The 15,048-nt window shown below is 49.6% G+C and overlaps 3 protein-coding genes across 3 annotated transcripts in view; all 3 read right to left on the minus strand.

Moving 5' to 3' along the window:
- Nucleotides 1–15,048, minus strand: part of mpp4a (MAGUK p55 scaffold protein 4a) — a 54,479-nt gene that overhangs the window by 34,072 nt on the left and 5,359 nt on the right. The window contains exons 3-9 of the mRNA XM_031806225.1: nucleotides 11,401–11,478; nucleotides 7,745–7,828; nucleotides 6,786–6,917; nucleotides 2,567–2,648; nucleotides 1,169–1,254; nucleotides 544–621; nucleotides 1–162 (exon numbers count right to left, since the gene is read on the minus strand). The exon at nucleotides 1–162 is cut by the window's left edge and continues 35 nt beyond it. Of these exons, the coding sequence (XP_031662085.1) occupies nucleotides 1–162; nucleotides 544–621; nucleotides 1,169–1,254; nucleotides 2,567–2,648; nucleotides 6,786–6,917; nucleotides 7,745–7,828; nucleotides 11,401–11,478 (702 nt within the window). The remainder of the gene's footprint in view (nucleotides 163–543; nucleotides 622–1,168; nucleotides 1,255–2,566; nucleotides 2,649–6,785; nucleotides 6,918–7,744; nucleotides 7,829–11,400; nucleotides 11,479–15,048) is intronic.
- LOC116357748 (uncharacterized) lies at nucleotides 8,281–9,486 on the minus strand. The gene is made up of 2 exons (XM_031806227.1): nucleotides 9,194–9,486; nucleotides 8,281–9,059 (listed from the first exon to the last, which is right to left on the minus strand). The coding sequence occupies exons 1-2, from the start codon at nucleotides 9,469–9,471 to the stop codon at nucleotides 8,297–8,299; spliced, it is 1,041 nt and encodes a 346-aa protein (XP_031662087.1). The 5' UTR covers nucleotides 9,472–9,486; the 3' UTR covers nucleotides 8,281–8,296.
- LOC116357747 (extensin-2-like) lies at nucleotides 8,320–11,182 on the minus strand. Its single transcript, XM_031806226.1, has 2 exons — nucleotides 10,648–11,182; nucleotides 8,320–10,462 (listed from the first exon to the last, which is right to left on the minus strand). Exons 1-2 carry the CDS (start codon nucleotides 10,873–10,875, stop codon nucleotides 9,629–9,631), a joined length of 1,062 nt encoding a protein of 353 aa, XP_031662086.1. The 5' UTR covers nucleotides 10,876–11,182; the 3' UTR covers nucleotides 8,320–9,628.

Below are 15,048 nucleotides of genomic sequence, written 5' to 3' on the forward strand. Positions count from 1 at the left end.
GCAGGCTGAGGCATTGGGCAGCTTCCTAGCCTGCCACCAGTGGATGTCTGTCTGGTCGACTATCTCCAGCAGGTCTCCTCTACTGAAGACCATGCCAGCGTCAGGACAGGGGATGGCTGGGTCCTGCAGGGGGCAGTAGTCTGCCATGGCCCGCACATACAGCTGAGGAGAGAGAAAAAGAAGCAGAAGCAGAAGAAGCAGAAGAAGCAGAAGAAGAAGAAGAAGAAGAAGAAGAAGAAGAAGCAGCAGAAGAAGTTGGAGCGGAAGAAGAAGAAGCAGAAGAAGAAGAAGAAGCAGCAGAAGAAGAAGAAGAAGAAGAAGAAGAAGAAGAAGCAGCAGCAGAAGAAGAAGTTGGAGCGGAAGAAGAAGAAGCAGAAGAAGAAGCAGAAGAAGAAGAAGCAGAAGAAGAAGAAGAAGAAGAAGAAGAAGAAGCAGCAGAAGAAGAAGAAGTTGGAGCGGAGAGGAGGGACATGAGTAAACAAACAACACACATGCTATTAGGAAACTACCTGGACTATTGAGAGATTGTTATGGTGACCTCACCAAGGCTGGCTGTTGGGTCTTAGTTGATTGTGGTGTGTTTGGAATCACTTTGAACAAAATAGTGCCTTGAGATTGGACCTAGAGGGATGAGTTTAAAACAGAACAATAAAGAGACGAGAGAAGACGAGAGATAGGGAGAGAAGAAAAGAGAGACGAGAGAGAGAGAGAGAGAGGGAGAGAAGACAAGAGACAGAGAGAGAGGGAGAGAAGAAAAGAGAGACATAGAGAGAGACATACAGTATATATATATATATATATATGGAGAGAGAGAGAGAGAGACAGAGAGAGAAGACAAGAGACAGAGAGAGAGGGAGAGAAGAAAAGAGAGACGAGAGAGAGAGAGGGAGAGAAGACAAGAGACAGAGAGAGAGGGAGAGAAGAAAAGAGAGACAGAGAGAGACATACAGTATATATATATATATATATGGAGAGAGAGAGAGAGAGAGAGAGAGAGAGAGAGAGAGAGAGAGAGAGAGAGAGAGAGAGAGAGAGAGAGAGAGAGAGAGAGAGAGAGAGACAGAGAGAGAAGACGAGAGAGATACATAGAGAGAGAGAGATACAGAGAGAGAAAGAGAGAGAGAAAGAGAGAGTGAGTGAGAGAGAAAGAGAGAGGAGAATAACTGACCAGTATCTGTATGACCTGTTCTGGGTCCAGTCCTTCTACAGGGTTCCCATTCACCTCCACCAGCAGATCCCCTGGATGCAGAAGACCTGCACAACAAACACAGTAAGGAAACCTTGGATCCAAAACTTGATCTTACAGACTCAGGCAGCAGCAAGTCGCTAAGAGGTTGTATAGAGATAATCGCGACTGTACAGGTAAATGCTAGTCTCTCAAGTCAGGCAATTGTTTCTATATTAGCCACAAAAAAGCACACAAGGCTAGGTGGAAGTCAAGGCTAGGTGGAAGTCATGGCTAGGTGGAAGTCATGGCTAGGTGGAAGTCAAGGCTAGGTGGAAGTCATGGCTAGGAGGAAGTCATGGCTAGGTAGACGTAAAGGCTAGGTGGAGGTCAAGGCAAGGTGGAAGTCAATGCTAGGTGGAAGTCCAGGCTAGGTGGAAGTCCAGGCTAGGTGGAAGTCCAGGCTAGGTGGAAGTCCAGGCTAGGTGGAAGTCCAGGCTAGGTGGAAGTCAAGGCTAGGTGGAAGTCAAGGCTAGGTGGAAGTCAAGGCTAGGTGGAAGTCAAGGCTAGGTGGAAGTCAAGGCTAGGTGGAAGTCATGGCTAGGTGGAAGTCATGGCTAGGTAGAAGTCATGGCTAGGTAGAAGTCATGGCTAGGTGGAAGTCATGGCTAGGTGGAAGTCATGGCTAGGTGGAAGTCAAGGCTAGGTGGAAGTCAAGGCTAGGTGGAAGTCAAGGCTAGGTGGAAGTCATGGCTAGGTGGAAGTCATGGCTAGGTAGAAGTCAAGGCTAGGTGGAAGTCAAGGCTAGGTAGAAGTCATGGCTAGGTGGAAGTCATGGCTAGGTGGACGTAAAGGCTAGGTGGACGTCAAGGCTAGGTGGAAGTCCAGGCTAGGTGGAAGTCAAGGCTAGGTGGAAGTCAAGGCTAGGTGGAAGTCATGGCTAGGTAGAAGTCATGGCTAGGTAGAAGTCATGGCTAGGTGGAAGTCATGGCTAGGTGGAAGTCAAGGCTAGGTGGGAGTCAAGGCTAGGTGGAAGTCAAGGCTAGGTGGAAGTCATGGCTAGGTGGAAGTCATGGCTAGGTAGAAGTCAAGGCTAGGTGGAAGTCAAGGCTAGGTAGAAGTCATGGCTAGGTGGAAGTCATGGCTAGGTGGACGTAAAGGCTAGGTGGAAGTCAAGGCTGTGGTGGAGGTCAAGGCTAGGTGGAAGTCATGGCTAGGTAGACGTAAAGGCTAGGTGGAAGTCATGGCTAGGTGGAAGTCATGGCTAGGTGGAAGTCAAGGCTTGGTGGAAGTCAAGGCTAGGTGGACGTAACGGTTAGATAAATGCACCAGGCAGAATTGTCACATTTGAGAAGAAAAGGTCAATAGTATGTGTGAATGAACCCAGTCAGACAGACTCACCACTGCGATCTGCAAGGCCTCCGTGTATCACCCGGGCTATGAATATCTCTCCTGTTTCCTCGTCCCTCTTTATTGTGGCTCCCTGGTGGGTACAAAATTTTAAAAAAAGTGACCACATGCATTTCTTTGACATAAAAAAGGCTCTAATTGAAGTGTTCTGTGTGAATGGAGACGAGACATGTTTCTGGTTCATGGGGAAAAGAGGAAAGCGATGACGATGGACACGATGAAGATGGACACGATGACGATGGACACGATGACGATGGACCGGATGACGATGGACCGGATGACGATCAACAAAACATGCCCTGTCAAGCTGACGGAGGTGGTGATGCAGGTAGGAGCCGATGTGATCAGGAGGAAATGAATGATATGAAACAGCAGGGAAAAGGAGGCAGATGGTAGTGATGATGATAATGATGATGATGACGATGATGATGGTGGTGGTGGTGGTGATGATGATGATGATGGTGGTGATGATGATGGTGGTGATGATGATGATGGTGGTGATGATGATGATGATGATGATGGTGATGATGATGGAAAGTTTAATCGAATTTTTGAGAATGAAGAGATGCCAGAATGTGAGACAGAGTAAAACCAGTAACAAGGTAGAGACAAGATTAAAGGAGAGATAGTAAGTAAGGTTATACACTGCAATGACGGGATGTACCGCTGTACCTTTGACTGAGGTCACAGGAGGTCAACAGTCCAAATACAGGAGACAGAACCCTTGGGAATGATAACGCCGTCAACCGAGTTCAGGCTATTTACCTTTCACAGTTATGTTCGTTGTTGAAGACAGCAGAGCAGATGAAGGAGAGGAGACCAGGATCCTGAGCGTTACATCTTCTTCTTCTTCTTCTTCTTACCCGAAAAGCATCCTGTGGTGTTCTGGTCCTCCTCTACTCCTGAACCTGAACCAGAGAACCCGTTGGAGAGATGGGCGTTACCAGGTCCCTGGAGAGGACCACTGATGGCCACCCTCCTCTTACCGCTGCCCTTCTGACCCGAGACTGAGGAAGACTTCCTGGAACTTGGAGGTGAGAGGTGACTATCCATATAGGCTACGATGGAGGATGAGGAGGAGGAAGAAGAGGAGGAAGAGGAGGTGAAAAAGTGGCTAGGGGGAGGAGATGGGAAGCGTTTGATTTGAGGACGAAGAGGAGGTGGTGGAAGAGGAGAAGGAGAGGGAGGTGAAGGGAAGAGTATGGGTTGAGGAGGAGGAGGTGGTGGTGGTGGAGGAGAGGGAGGTGAAGGGAAGAGTATGGGTCGAGGAGGAGGAGGAGGTGGAGGAGAGGGAGGTGAAGGGAAGAGTATGGGTCGAGGAGGAGGAGGTGGTGGAGGAGAGGGAGGTGAACAGAAGAGTATGGGTTGAGGAGGAGGAGAGGGAGGTGAAGGGAAGAGTATGGGTTGATGAGGAGGAGGAGGAGAGGGAGGTGAAGGGAAGAGTATGGGTTGATGAGGAGGAGGAGGAGAGGGAGGTGAACGGAAGAATATGGGTTGAGGAGGAGGAGGAGGAGGAGAGGGAGGTGAACGGAAGAGTATGGGTTGAGGAGGAGGAGGAGGAGAGGGAGGTGAAGGGAAGAGTATGGGTTGATGAGGAGGAGGAGGAGAGGGCGGTGAAGGGAAGAGTATGGGTTGATGAGGAGGACGAGGAGAGGGAGGTGAAGGGAAGAGTATGGGTTGATGAGGAGGACGAGGAGAGGGAGGTGAAGGGACGAGTATGGGTTGATGAGGAGGAGGAGGAGAGGGAGGTGAAGGGACGAGTATGGGTTGAGGAGGAGGAGGAGGTGGTGGAGGAGAGGGAGGTGAACGGAAGAATATGGGTTGAGGAGGAGGTGGAGGAGAGGGAGGTGAACGGAAGAGTATGGGTTGAGGAGGAGGAGGAGGAGGAGGAGGAGGAGGAGAGGGAGGTGAAGGGACGAGTATGGGTTGATGAGGAGGAGGAGGAGAGGGAGGTGAACGGAAGAGTATGGGTCGAGGAGGAGGCGGCGGAGGTGTGTCGTGAGACTTGGATTCAATAACGAGTCCCTGCAGTTTATCGACCACCTCCACTAACAAGTTGAGAGCTAGAGCATTCTCATCCATGCTATCTGACATCAGCTGCGTGGCAGACACCATCTTCTGGCCCAGGTCACGGACATCAATACTGCTGTTCTCCATGCTGCTGGCTACGGCCTGGACCGTACTCCTCAGCTCGTCCAAGCTGGGCTGCTCAGTCATATCCAGAGAGTGGTCCCTGCTAGCTCCGTTCTGGGAGCCTAGCCAACTCCGACGCCTGTGCATGGGGCTAGAATGAGCCGTCCGAGCCTGGGGGCCACCGCTACTACTACCAGGAGTTAGGATCTTACTGGGGTGGTCCCCCAAAGCGGAGTGATAGACAGGGGACTTAGTGATGGTCAGGCTGATGGTTGGGACGGGGCCTTTCCAGTGAGAGGGAGGGGAGGCATAGTCCCCCTTTCTTAGGTCGTAATTCCTGTTGTCTCCGTTCTGTTTGTCCTCAGGCGAGGTTTTATCTCCACAGGGGGACGAGGAAGACAGTCGTAGAGGTTAGAGGTCAGAGGAGAAGATGGAAGAGAAAGAAAGCAGAAACATTCATGATCATTAAGAAGAAGATCCCAGCAGAAAGAAGTAACAGAAACAGTGAGGACGAATCACACAAGGAAAGAAGAAGCACTACAATACACTAACACGTATTGTAGTGGCTTCCTGTGTCCCCTCTGTCCTCCTACCATCTGTGTGTACAGGGCTGTAGACAGAGGGAGCAGAGTGGTTCAAGCCTCTCTCCCAGAGGTCTCCTGTCTGGCGACACAGCTTGCAGCTGCCTATGGAGTCATAGCGAGGAAGGAGTCGCGACCCGATGGACTCGAAGCAAGGGAGGGGCCGGGACTGACCAGGGAGCAGGGGGGCCAGCAGGTCAGCAGAGGTATAACTGTCCCTGTGCCCCCCTGACGCGGCTAAATGCTCCCCTGACCACGCTCTCCTCCCGTGGACCAGTCTCTCGAGGGTGATGCGCCGCAGGCTGTCCCAACGACTACGGATAAACCCTCCGCTGGCACCACCTCGTCCACCGTTCTTATAAGTAGAGACAGAGTCTGGGGTTACATTAGGACTAGCACCCCAGTCAACAAGTTAACAGCCCCAGGGTTGAGACCGAAGTCTTTAGGGGAACTACGAGAGAGAAGCAGCCACTACCCTTCATTACAGATTATAGCATCTGTAATGTCCTCAGAGTGACTAACAGACCGTATATATAGAGATGACTGTTTTGCATGTTCATGATACTCATGCCACAGAATATTCCCCTTGAGAATGTAACTTTAGCTACTTTGAGCCGTCATCAGTAACAGAGTTTATTGCCCTATCTCCCTTATCGTACCTCATTTGCACACACTGTATATAGATTTTTCTACTGTATTATTGACTGTATGTTTGTTTATGTGTAACTCTGTGTTGTTTCTGTCGCACTGCTTTGCTTTATCTTGGCCAGGTCACAGTTGTAAATGAGAACTTTTCTCAACTGGCCGACCTGGTTAAATAAAGGTGTTCTCAACTGGCCGACCTGGTTAAATAAAGGTGTTCTCAACTGGCCTACCTGGTTAAATAAAGGTGTTCTCAACTAGCCTACCTGGTTAAATAAAGGTGTTCTCAACTGGCCTACCTGGTTAAATAAAGGTGTTCTCAACTGGCCGACCTGTTTAATAAAGGTGTTCTCAACTAGCCTACCTGGTTAAATAAAGGTGTTCTCAACTGGCCGACCTGGTTAAATAAAGGTGTTCTCAACTGGCCGACCTGGTTAAATAAAGGTGTTCTCAACTGGCCGACCTGGTTAAATAAAGGTGTTCTCAACTGGCCGACCTGGTTAAATAAAGGTGTTCTCAACTGGCCTACCTGGTTAAATAAAGGTGTTCTCAACTGGCCGACCTGGTTAAATAAAGGTGTTCTCAACTAGCCTACCTGGTTAAATAAAGGTGTTCTCAACTGGCCGACCTGGTTAAATAAAGGTGTTCTCAACTGGCCGACCTGGTTAAATAAAGGTGTTCTCAACTGGCCTACCTGGTTAAATAAAGGTGTTCTCAACTGGCCGACCTGGTTAAATAAAGGTGTTCTCAACTGGCCGACCTGTTTAATAAAGGTGAAATAAATAAAATAACATAAAAAACAGTAGTGTAATGTGTGACTGTAACAGCATTGTGAGGTGTAGAGTTCTAGTTACCAGAGGCTGTTTGTTCTTGACCAGACAGACGATCCTCATGGCCTCCTCGTCTTCCGGCAGGTCCTCAGGGAGCGGAGGGAGAACTGGCTCATAGTCCGTCTGGGCCACCATGTCATGGGCTGAGAGGAGGGCCTGGGAGAGGAAGAACACGGGCAGCCAGCAAGTACGCCAACTAGTCAGTCAGTCAGCCAGCAAGTAGGCCGACTAGTCAGTCAGTCAGTCAGTGAGTCAGTTAGCCAGTCAGTCAGCCAACCAGCTAGTCAGTCAGTTAGCCAGTCAGCCAACCAGTCAGTCAGCAAGTCAGCCAACCAGTTAGCCAGTCAGTCAGCCAACCAGTCAGTCAGCAAGTCAGCCAACCAGCCAGTTAGTCAGTTAGCCAACCAGTCAGTCAGTCAGCAAGTCAGCCAACCAGCCAGTCAGTCAGTCAGCAAGTCAACCAACCAGCCAGTCAGTCAGTCAGTCAGTCAGCCAACCAGTCAGTCAGCGAGTCAGTTAGTCAGCCAGTCAGTCAGTCAGCAAGAGGAACACAGATCAACAGAGGGAAGTCCTATTATAGCCTCTTTCACAGTACTAAGCCAAGCTAAACTGAGCCGAGCCAAGTGGTACTTCACCTGCCATTTTACCCAACTAGAATAGTTTATTGAAAGGAAAATAATCAAGACAGCACGCTAACGTTCGGGTTAGCACGCTAACGTTCGGGTTAGCACGCTAGCGTTCGGGTTAGCATGCTAACGTTCGGGTTAGCACGCTAGTGTTCGGGTTAGCACGCTAGTGTTCGGGTTAGCACGCTAGTGTCCGGGTTAGCACGCTAGTGTTCGGGTTAGCACGCTAGTGTTCGGGTTAGCACGCTAGTGTTCGGGTTAGCGCGCTAGTGGGAGAAGGCCACAAGTAGTCTAATCTGTTCTGACAGTAAAAGCCCAACGATCTGAATAAGGTGAATGAAAGCTCCCACAGCTTACCTGTAGATGGGGGGACTTCAGTAGACTATAGAGCTGTCTGGCCTCTGGGGACGGAGCTGGTACTGCTCTGATGTTGGACAGGATCTGTTAAACAGGCATACAAACAAACACAAGATCAATACCATTAGCTGTCATTCATGATGTTGTGGGCTGCACAGTTAGCCCAAGTCATCTAGTTCTCTGTCGGAGAGTGAGGGTACGTCCTAAATGCTACCATACTCCCTATATAGTGCACCTCTTTAGACCCTTTAGGCCCTGGTAAAAATATAAGGAAAAGGGTGCCAATTCAGACACTCCCTAAGAGTCTAGTGCACTTTTAATTTTAACCTTTATTTAACTAGGCAAGTCAATTAAGAACAAATTCTTATTTTCAATGACGGTCTAGGAACAGTGGGTTAACTGCCTTGTTCAGCGGCAGAACGACAGATTCTTACCTTGTCAGCTCGGGATTTGATCTAGCAACCTTCCGGTTACTAGTCCAACGCTCTAACCACTAGGCTACCTGCCGAGGTACTGACCTTGAGAGTGAGACCAGAGGCATAGGGCAGGTAGTTACTGGGTGGACTGACCTCGTGAGAGAGACCAGAGGCATAGGGCAGGTAGTGACTGGGTGGACTGACCTCGTGAGAGAGACCAGAAGCATAGGGCAGGTAGGGACTGGGTGGACTGACCTTGTGAGAGAAACCAGACGCATAGGGCAGGTAGTGACTGGGTGGACTGACCTCGTGAGAGAGACCAGAGGCATAGGGCAGGTAGTGACTGGGTGGACTGACCTCGTGAGAGAGACCAGAGGCATAGGGCAGGTAGGGACTGGGTGGACTGACCTCGTGAGAGAGACCAGACGCATAGGGCAGGTAGTGACTGGGTGGACTGACCTCGTGAGAGAGACCAGAGGCATAGGGCAGGTAGTGACTGGGTGGACTGACCTAGTGAGAGAGACCAGAGGCATAGGGCAGGTAGTGACTGGGTGGACTGAAGCATAGGGCAGGTAGGGACTGGGTGGACTGACCTCGTGAGAGAGACCAGACGCATAGGGCAGGTAGTGACTGGGCGGACTGACCTCGTGAGAGAGACCAGAGGCATAGGGCAGGTAGTGACTCGGTGGACTAACCTCGTGAGAGAGACCCGAGGCATAGGGCAGGTAGTGACTGGGTGGACTGACCTCGTGAGAGAGACCAGAGGCATAGGGCAGGTAGGGACTGGGTGGACTGACCTCGTGAGAGAGACCAGACGCATAGGGCAGGTAGTGACTGGGTGGACTGACCTCGTGAGAGAGACCAGAGGCATAGGGCAGGTAGTGACTGGGTGGACTGACCTCGTGAGAGAGACCAGATGCATAGGGCAGGTAGTGACTGGGTGGACTGAAGCATAGGGCAGGTAGGGACTGGGTGGACTGACCTCGTGAGAGAGACCAGACGCATAGGGCAGGTAGTGACTGGGTGGACTGACCTCGTGAGAGAGACCAGAGGCATAGGGCAGGTAGTGACTCGGTGGACTAACCTCGTGAGAGAGACCAGAGGCATAGGGCAGGTAGTGACTGGGTGGACTGACCTCGTGAGAGAGACCAGAGGCATAGGGCAGGTAGGGACTGGGTGGACTGACCTCGTGAGAGAGACCAGACGCATAGGGCAGGTAGTGACTGGGTGGACTGACCTCGTGAGAGAGACCAGAGGCATAGGGCAGGTAGTGACTGGGTGGACTGACCTCGTGAGAGAGACCAGAGGCATAGGGCAGGTAGTGACTGGGTGGACTGAAGCATAGGGCAGGTAGGGACTGGGTGGACTGACCTCGTGAGAGAGACCAGACGCATAGGGCAGGTAGTGACTGGGTGGACAGACCTCGTGAGAGAGACCAGAGGCATAGGGCAGGTAGTGACTCGGTGGACTAACCTTGTGAGAGAGACCAGACGCATAGGGCAGGTAGTGACTGGGTGGACTGACCTCGTGAGAGAGACCAGAGGCATAGGGCAGGTAGTGACTGGGTGGACTGACCTCGTGAGAGAGACCAGAGGCATAGGGCAGGTAGTGACTGGGTGGACTGAAGCATAGGGCAGGTAGGGACTGGGTGGACTGACCTCGTGAGAGAGACCAGACGCATAGGGCAGGTAGTGACTGGGCGGACTGACCTCGTGAGAGAGACCAGAGGCATAGGGCAGGTAGTGACTCGGTGGACTAACCTCGTGAGAGAGACCCGAGGCATAGGGCAGGTAGTGACTGGGTGGACTGACCTCGTGAGAGAGACCAGAGGCATAGGGCAGGTAGTGACTGGGTGGACTGACCTCGTGAGAGAGACCAGAGGCATAGGGCAGGTAGTGACTGGGTGGACTGACCTCGTGAGAGAGACCAGAGGCATAGGGCAAGTAGTGACTGGGTGGACTGACCTCGTGAGAGAGACCAGATGCATAGGGCAGGTAGTGACTGGGTGGACTGAAGCATAGGGCAGGTAGGGACTGGGTGGACTGACCTCGTGAGAGAGACCAGACGCATAGGGCAGGTAGTGACTGGGTGGACTGACCTCGTGAGAGAGACCAGAGGCATAGGGCAGGTAGTGACTCGGTGGACTAACCTCGTGAGAGAGACCAGAGGCATAGGGCAGGTAGTGACTGGGTGGACTGACCTCGTGAGAGAGACCAGAGGCATAGGGCAGGTAGGGACTGGGTGGACTGACCTCGTGAGAGAGACCAGACGCATAGGGCAGGTAGTGACTGGGTGGACTGACCTCGTGAGAGAGACCAGAGGCATAGGGCAGGTAGTGACTGGGTGGACTGACCTCGTGAGAGAGACCAGAGGCATAGGGCAGGTAGTGACTGGGTGGACTGAAGCATAGGGCAGGTAGGGACTGGGTGGACTGACCTCGTGAGAGAGACCAGACGCATAGGGCAGGTAGTGACTGGGTGGACAGACCTCGTGAGAGAGACCAGAGGCATAGGGCAGGTAGTGACTCGGTGGACTAACCTTGTGAGAGAGACCCGAGGCATAGGGCAGGTAGTGACTGGGTGGACTGACCTCGTGAGAGAGACCCGAGGCATAGGGCAGGTAGTGACTGGGTGGACTGACCTCGTGAGAGAGACCAGAGGCATAGGGCAGGTAGTGACTGGGTGGACTGACCACGTCGAGAGAGACCAGAAGCATAGGGCAGGTAGGGACTGGGTGGACTGACCACGTCGAGAGAGACCAGAAGCATAGGGCAGGTAGGGACTGGGTGGACTGACCTCGTGTGAGAGACCAGACGCATAGGGCAGGTAGTGACTGGGTGGACTGACCTCGTGAGAGAGACCAGACGCATAGGGCAGGTAGTGACTGGGTGGACTGACCTCGTGAGAGAGACCAGAGGCATAGGGCAGGTAGTGACTGGGTGGACTGACCTCGTGAGAGAGACCAGAGGCATAGGGCAGGTAGTGACTGGGTGGACTGACCTCGTGAGAGAGACCAGACGCATAGGGCAGGTAGGGACTGACCTCGTCAGAGAGACCAGAGGCATAGGGCAGGTAGGGACTGGGTGGACGGACTGGGTGGACTGACCTCGTGAGAGAGACCAGACGCATAGGGCAGGTAGGGACTGACCTCGTCAGAGAGACCAGAGGCATAGGGCAGGTAGGGACTGGGTGGACTGACCTCGTGAGAGAGACCAGACGCATAGGGCAGGTAGGGACTGACCTCGTCAGAGAGACCAGAGGCATAGGGCAGGTAGGGACTGGGTGGAAGCCTTCTGAACTTCTGCAGACACTCGTAGATCTGTAGAGAGAACAGACATGCAATACAATGCATCTTTACCTGTTCATTACACAGAGACAAAACAGACAGACAGGCACTGGGTATGACATTAAACAGGGCGTAGTGACTACTGTAGAAAACACCAACATTACAGAGGACTAGCATAGTGACTACTGTAGAAAACACCAACATTACAGAGGGCTAGCATAGCGACTACTGTAGAAAACACCAAGATAACATTACAGAGGACTAGCATAGTGACTACTGTAGAAAACACCAACATTACAGAGGACTAGCATAGTGACTACTGTAGAAAACACCAACATTACAGAGGACTAGCATAGTGACTACTGTAGAAAACACCAACATTACAGAGGACTAGCATAGTGACTACTGTAGAAAACACCAACATTACAGAGGACTAGCATAGTGACTACTGTAGAAAACACCAACATTACAGAGGGCTAGCATAGTGACTACTGTAGAAAACACCAAGATAACATTACAGAGGGCTAGCGTAGCGACTACTGTAGAAAACACCAACATTACAGAGGGCTAGCGTAGTGACTACTGTAGAAAACACCAGCATTACAGTGGACTAGCATAGTGACTACTGTAGAAAACACCAAGATAACATTACAGAGGGCTAGCATAGTGACTACTGTAGAAAACACCAACATTACAGAGGGCTAGCGTAGCGACTACTGTAGAAAACACCAACATTACAGAGGGCTAGCATAGTGACTACTGTAGAAAACACCAGCATTACAGTGGACTAGCATAGTGACTACTGTAGAAAACACCAACATTACAGAGGACTAGCATAGCGACTACTGTAGAAAACACCAACATTACAGAGGGCTAGCGTAGTGACTACTGTAGAAAACACCAGCATTACAGTGGACTAGCATAGTGGCTACTGTAGAAAACACCAACATTACAGAGGGCTAGCGTAGTGACTACTGTAGAAAACACCAGCATTACAGTGGACTAGCATAGTGACTACTGTAGAAAACACCAACATTACAGAGGACTAGCATAGCGACTACTGTAGAAAACACCAACATTACAGAGGACTAGCATAGTGACTACTGTAGAAAACACCAACATTACAGAGGACTAGCATAGTGACTACTGTAGAAAACACCAACATTACAGAGGACTAGCGTAGTGACTACTGTAGAAAACACCAACATTACAGAGGACTAGCGTAGTGACTACTGTAGAAAACACCAAGATAACATTACAGAGGACAAGCGTAGTGACTACTGTAGAAAACACCAACATTACAGAGGGCTAGCGTAGTGACTACTGTCGAAAACACCAACATTACAGAGGACTAGCATAGTGACTGCTGTAGAAAACACCAAGATAACATTACAGAGGGCTAGTATAGTGACTACTGTAGAAAACACCAACATTACAGAGGACTAGCGTAGTGACTACTGTAGAAAACACCAGCATTACAGAGGACTAGCATAGCGACTACTGTAGAAAACACCAACATTACAGAGGACTAGCATAGCGACTACTGTAGAAAACACCAACATTACAGAGGACTAGCATAGTGACTACTGTAGAAAACACCAACATTACAGAGGACTAGCATAGTGACTACTGTAGAAAACACCAACATTACAGAGGACTAGCGTAGTGACTACTGTAGAAAACACCAACATTACAGAGGACTAGCGTAGTGACTACTGTAGAAAACACCAAGATAACATTACAGAGGACAAGCGTAGTGACTACTGTAGAAAACACCAACATTACAGAGGGCTAGCGTAGTGACTACTGTCGAAAACACCAACATTACAGAGGACTAGCATAGTGACTGCTGTAGAAAACACCAAGATAACATTACAGAGGGCTAGTATAGTGACTACTGTAGAAAACACCAACATTACAGAGGACTAGCGTAGTGACTACTGTAGAAAACACCAGCATTACAGAGGACTAGCATAGCGACTACTGTAGAAAACACCAACATTACAGAGGGCTAGCGTAGTGACTACTGTAGAAAACACCAGCATTACAGTGGACTAGCATAGTGACTACTGTAGAAAACATCAAGATAACATTACAGAGGGCTAGCATAGTGACTACTGTAGAAAACACCAACATTACAGAGGGCTAGCATAGTGACTACTGTAGAAAACACCAACATTACAGAGGGCTAGCGTAGTGACTACTGTAGAAAACACCAAAATTACAGAGGACTAGCGTAGTGACTACTGTAGAAAACACCAAGATAACATTACAGAGGGCTAGCGTAGTGACTACTGTAGAAAACACCAGCATTACAGAGGACTAGCATAGTGACTACTGTAGAAAACACCAACATTACAGAGGGCTAGCGTAGTGACTACTGTAGAAAACACCAGCATTACAGTGGACTAGCATAGTGACTACTGTAGAAAACACCAAGATAACATTACAGAGGGCTAGCATAGTGACTACTGTAGAAAACACCAACATTACAGAGGACTAGCATAGTGACTACTGTAGAAAACACCAAGATAACATTACAGAGGACTAGCATAGTGACTACTGTAGAAAACACCAACATTACAGAGGGCTAGCGTAGTGACTACTGTAGAAAACACCAGCATTACAGTGGACTAGCATAGTGACTACTGTAGAAAACACCAACATTACAGAGGGCTAGCGTAGTGACTACTGTAGAAAACACCAAGATAACATTACAGAGGACTAGCATAGTGACTACTGTAGAAAACACCAACATTACAGAGGGCTAGCGTAGTGACTACTGTAGAAAACACCAAGATAACATTACAGAGGGCTAGCATAGTGACTACTGTAGAAAACACCAACATTACAGAGGACTAGCGTAGTGACTACTGTAGAAAACACCAACATTACAGAGGACTAGCATAGTGACTACTGTAGAAAACACCAACATTACAGAGGACTAGCGTAGTGACTACTGTAGAAAACACCAACATTACAGAGGGCTAGCATAGTGACTACTGTAGAAAACACCAAGATAACATTACAGAGGGCTAGCGTAGTGACTACTGTAGAAAACACCAACATTACAGAGGACTAGCATAGTGACTACTGTAGAAAACACCAGCATTACAGAGGACTAGCATAGTGACTACTGTAGAAAACACCAGCATTACAGAGGACTAGCATAGTGACTACTGTAGAAAACACCAGCATTACAGAGGACTAGCATAGTGACTACTGTAGAAAACACCAGCATTACAGAGGACTAGCATAGTGACTACTGTAGAAAACACCAACATTACAGAGGGCTAGCGTAGCGACTACTGTAGAAAACACCAAGATAACATTACAGAGGGCTAGCGTAGCGACTACTGTAGAAAACACCAACATTACAGAGGGCTAGCGTAGTGACTACAGTAGAAAACACCAAGATAACATTACAGAGGGCTAGCGTAGTGACTACTGTAGAAAACACCAGCATTACAGAGGACTAGCATAGTGACTACTGTAGAAAACACCAACATTACAGAGGGCTAGCGTAGCGACTACTGTAGAAAACACCAAGATAACATTACAGAGGGCTAGCATAGCGACTACTGTAGAAAACACCAAGATAAC

This window comes from Oncorhynchus kisutch, linkage group LG26, assembly GCF_002021735.2.
Source record: "Oncorhynchus kisutch isolate 150728-3 linkage group LG26, Okis_V2, whole genome shotgun sequence".
NCBI classification, from domain to species: Eukaryota; Metazoa; Chordata; class Actinopteri; order Salmoniformes; family Salmonidae; genus Oncorhynchus; species Oncorhynchus kisutch.

Excerpts from the sequence above, each read along its gene's own strand:
- LOC116357748 (XM_031806227.1), bottom strand. The coding sequence starts at position 9,471 with ATGCCTCTGGTCTCTCTCACGAGGTCAGTCCACCCAGTCACTACCTGC. Across the intron at positions 9,060-9,193 it reads CCTCTGGTCTCTCTCACGAG|GTCAGTCCACCCAGTCACTA; the intron begins GTCAGTCCACCC and ends CTCTCTCACGAG.
- LOC116357747 (XM_031806226.1), bottom strand. The coding sequence starts at position 10,875 with ATGCTTCTGGTCTCTCTCGACGTGGTCAGTCCACCCAGTCACTACCTG. Across the intron at positions 10,463-10,647 it reads CCTCTGGTCTCTCTCACGAG|GTCAGTCCACCCAGTCACTA; the intron begins GTCTGTCCACCC and ends CTCTCTCACGAG.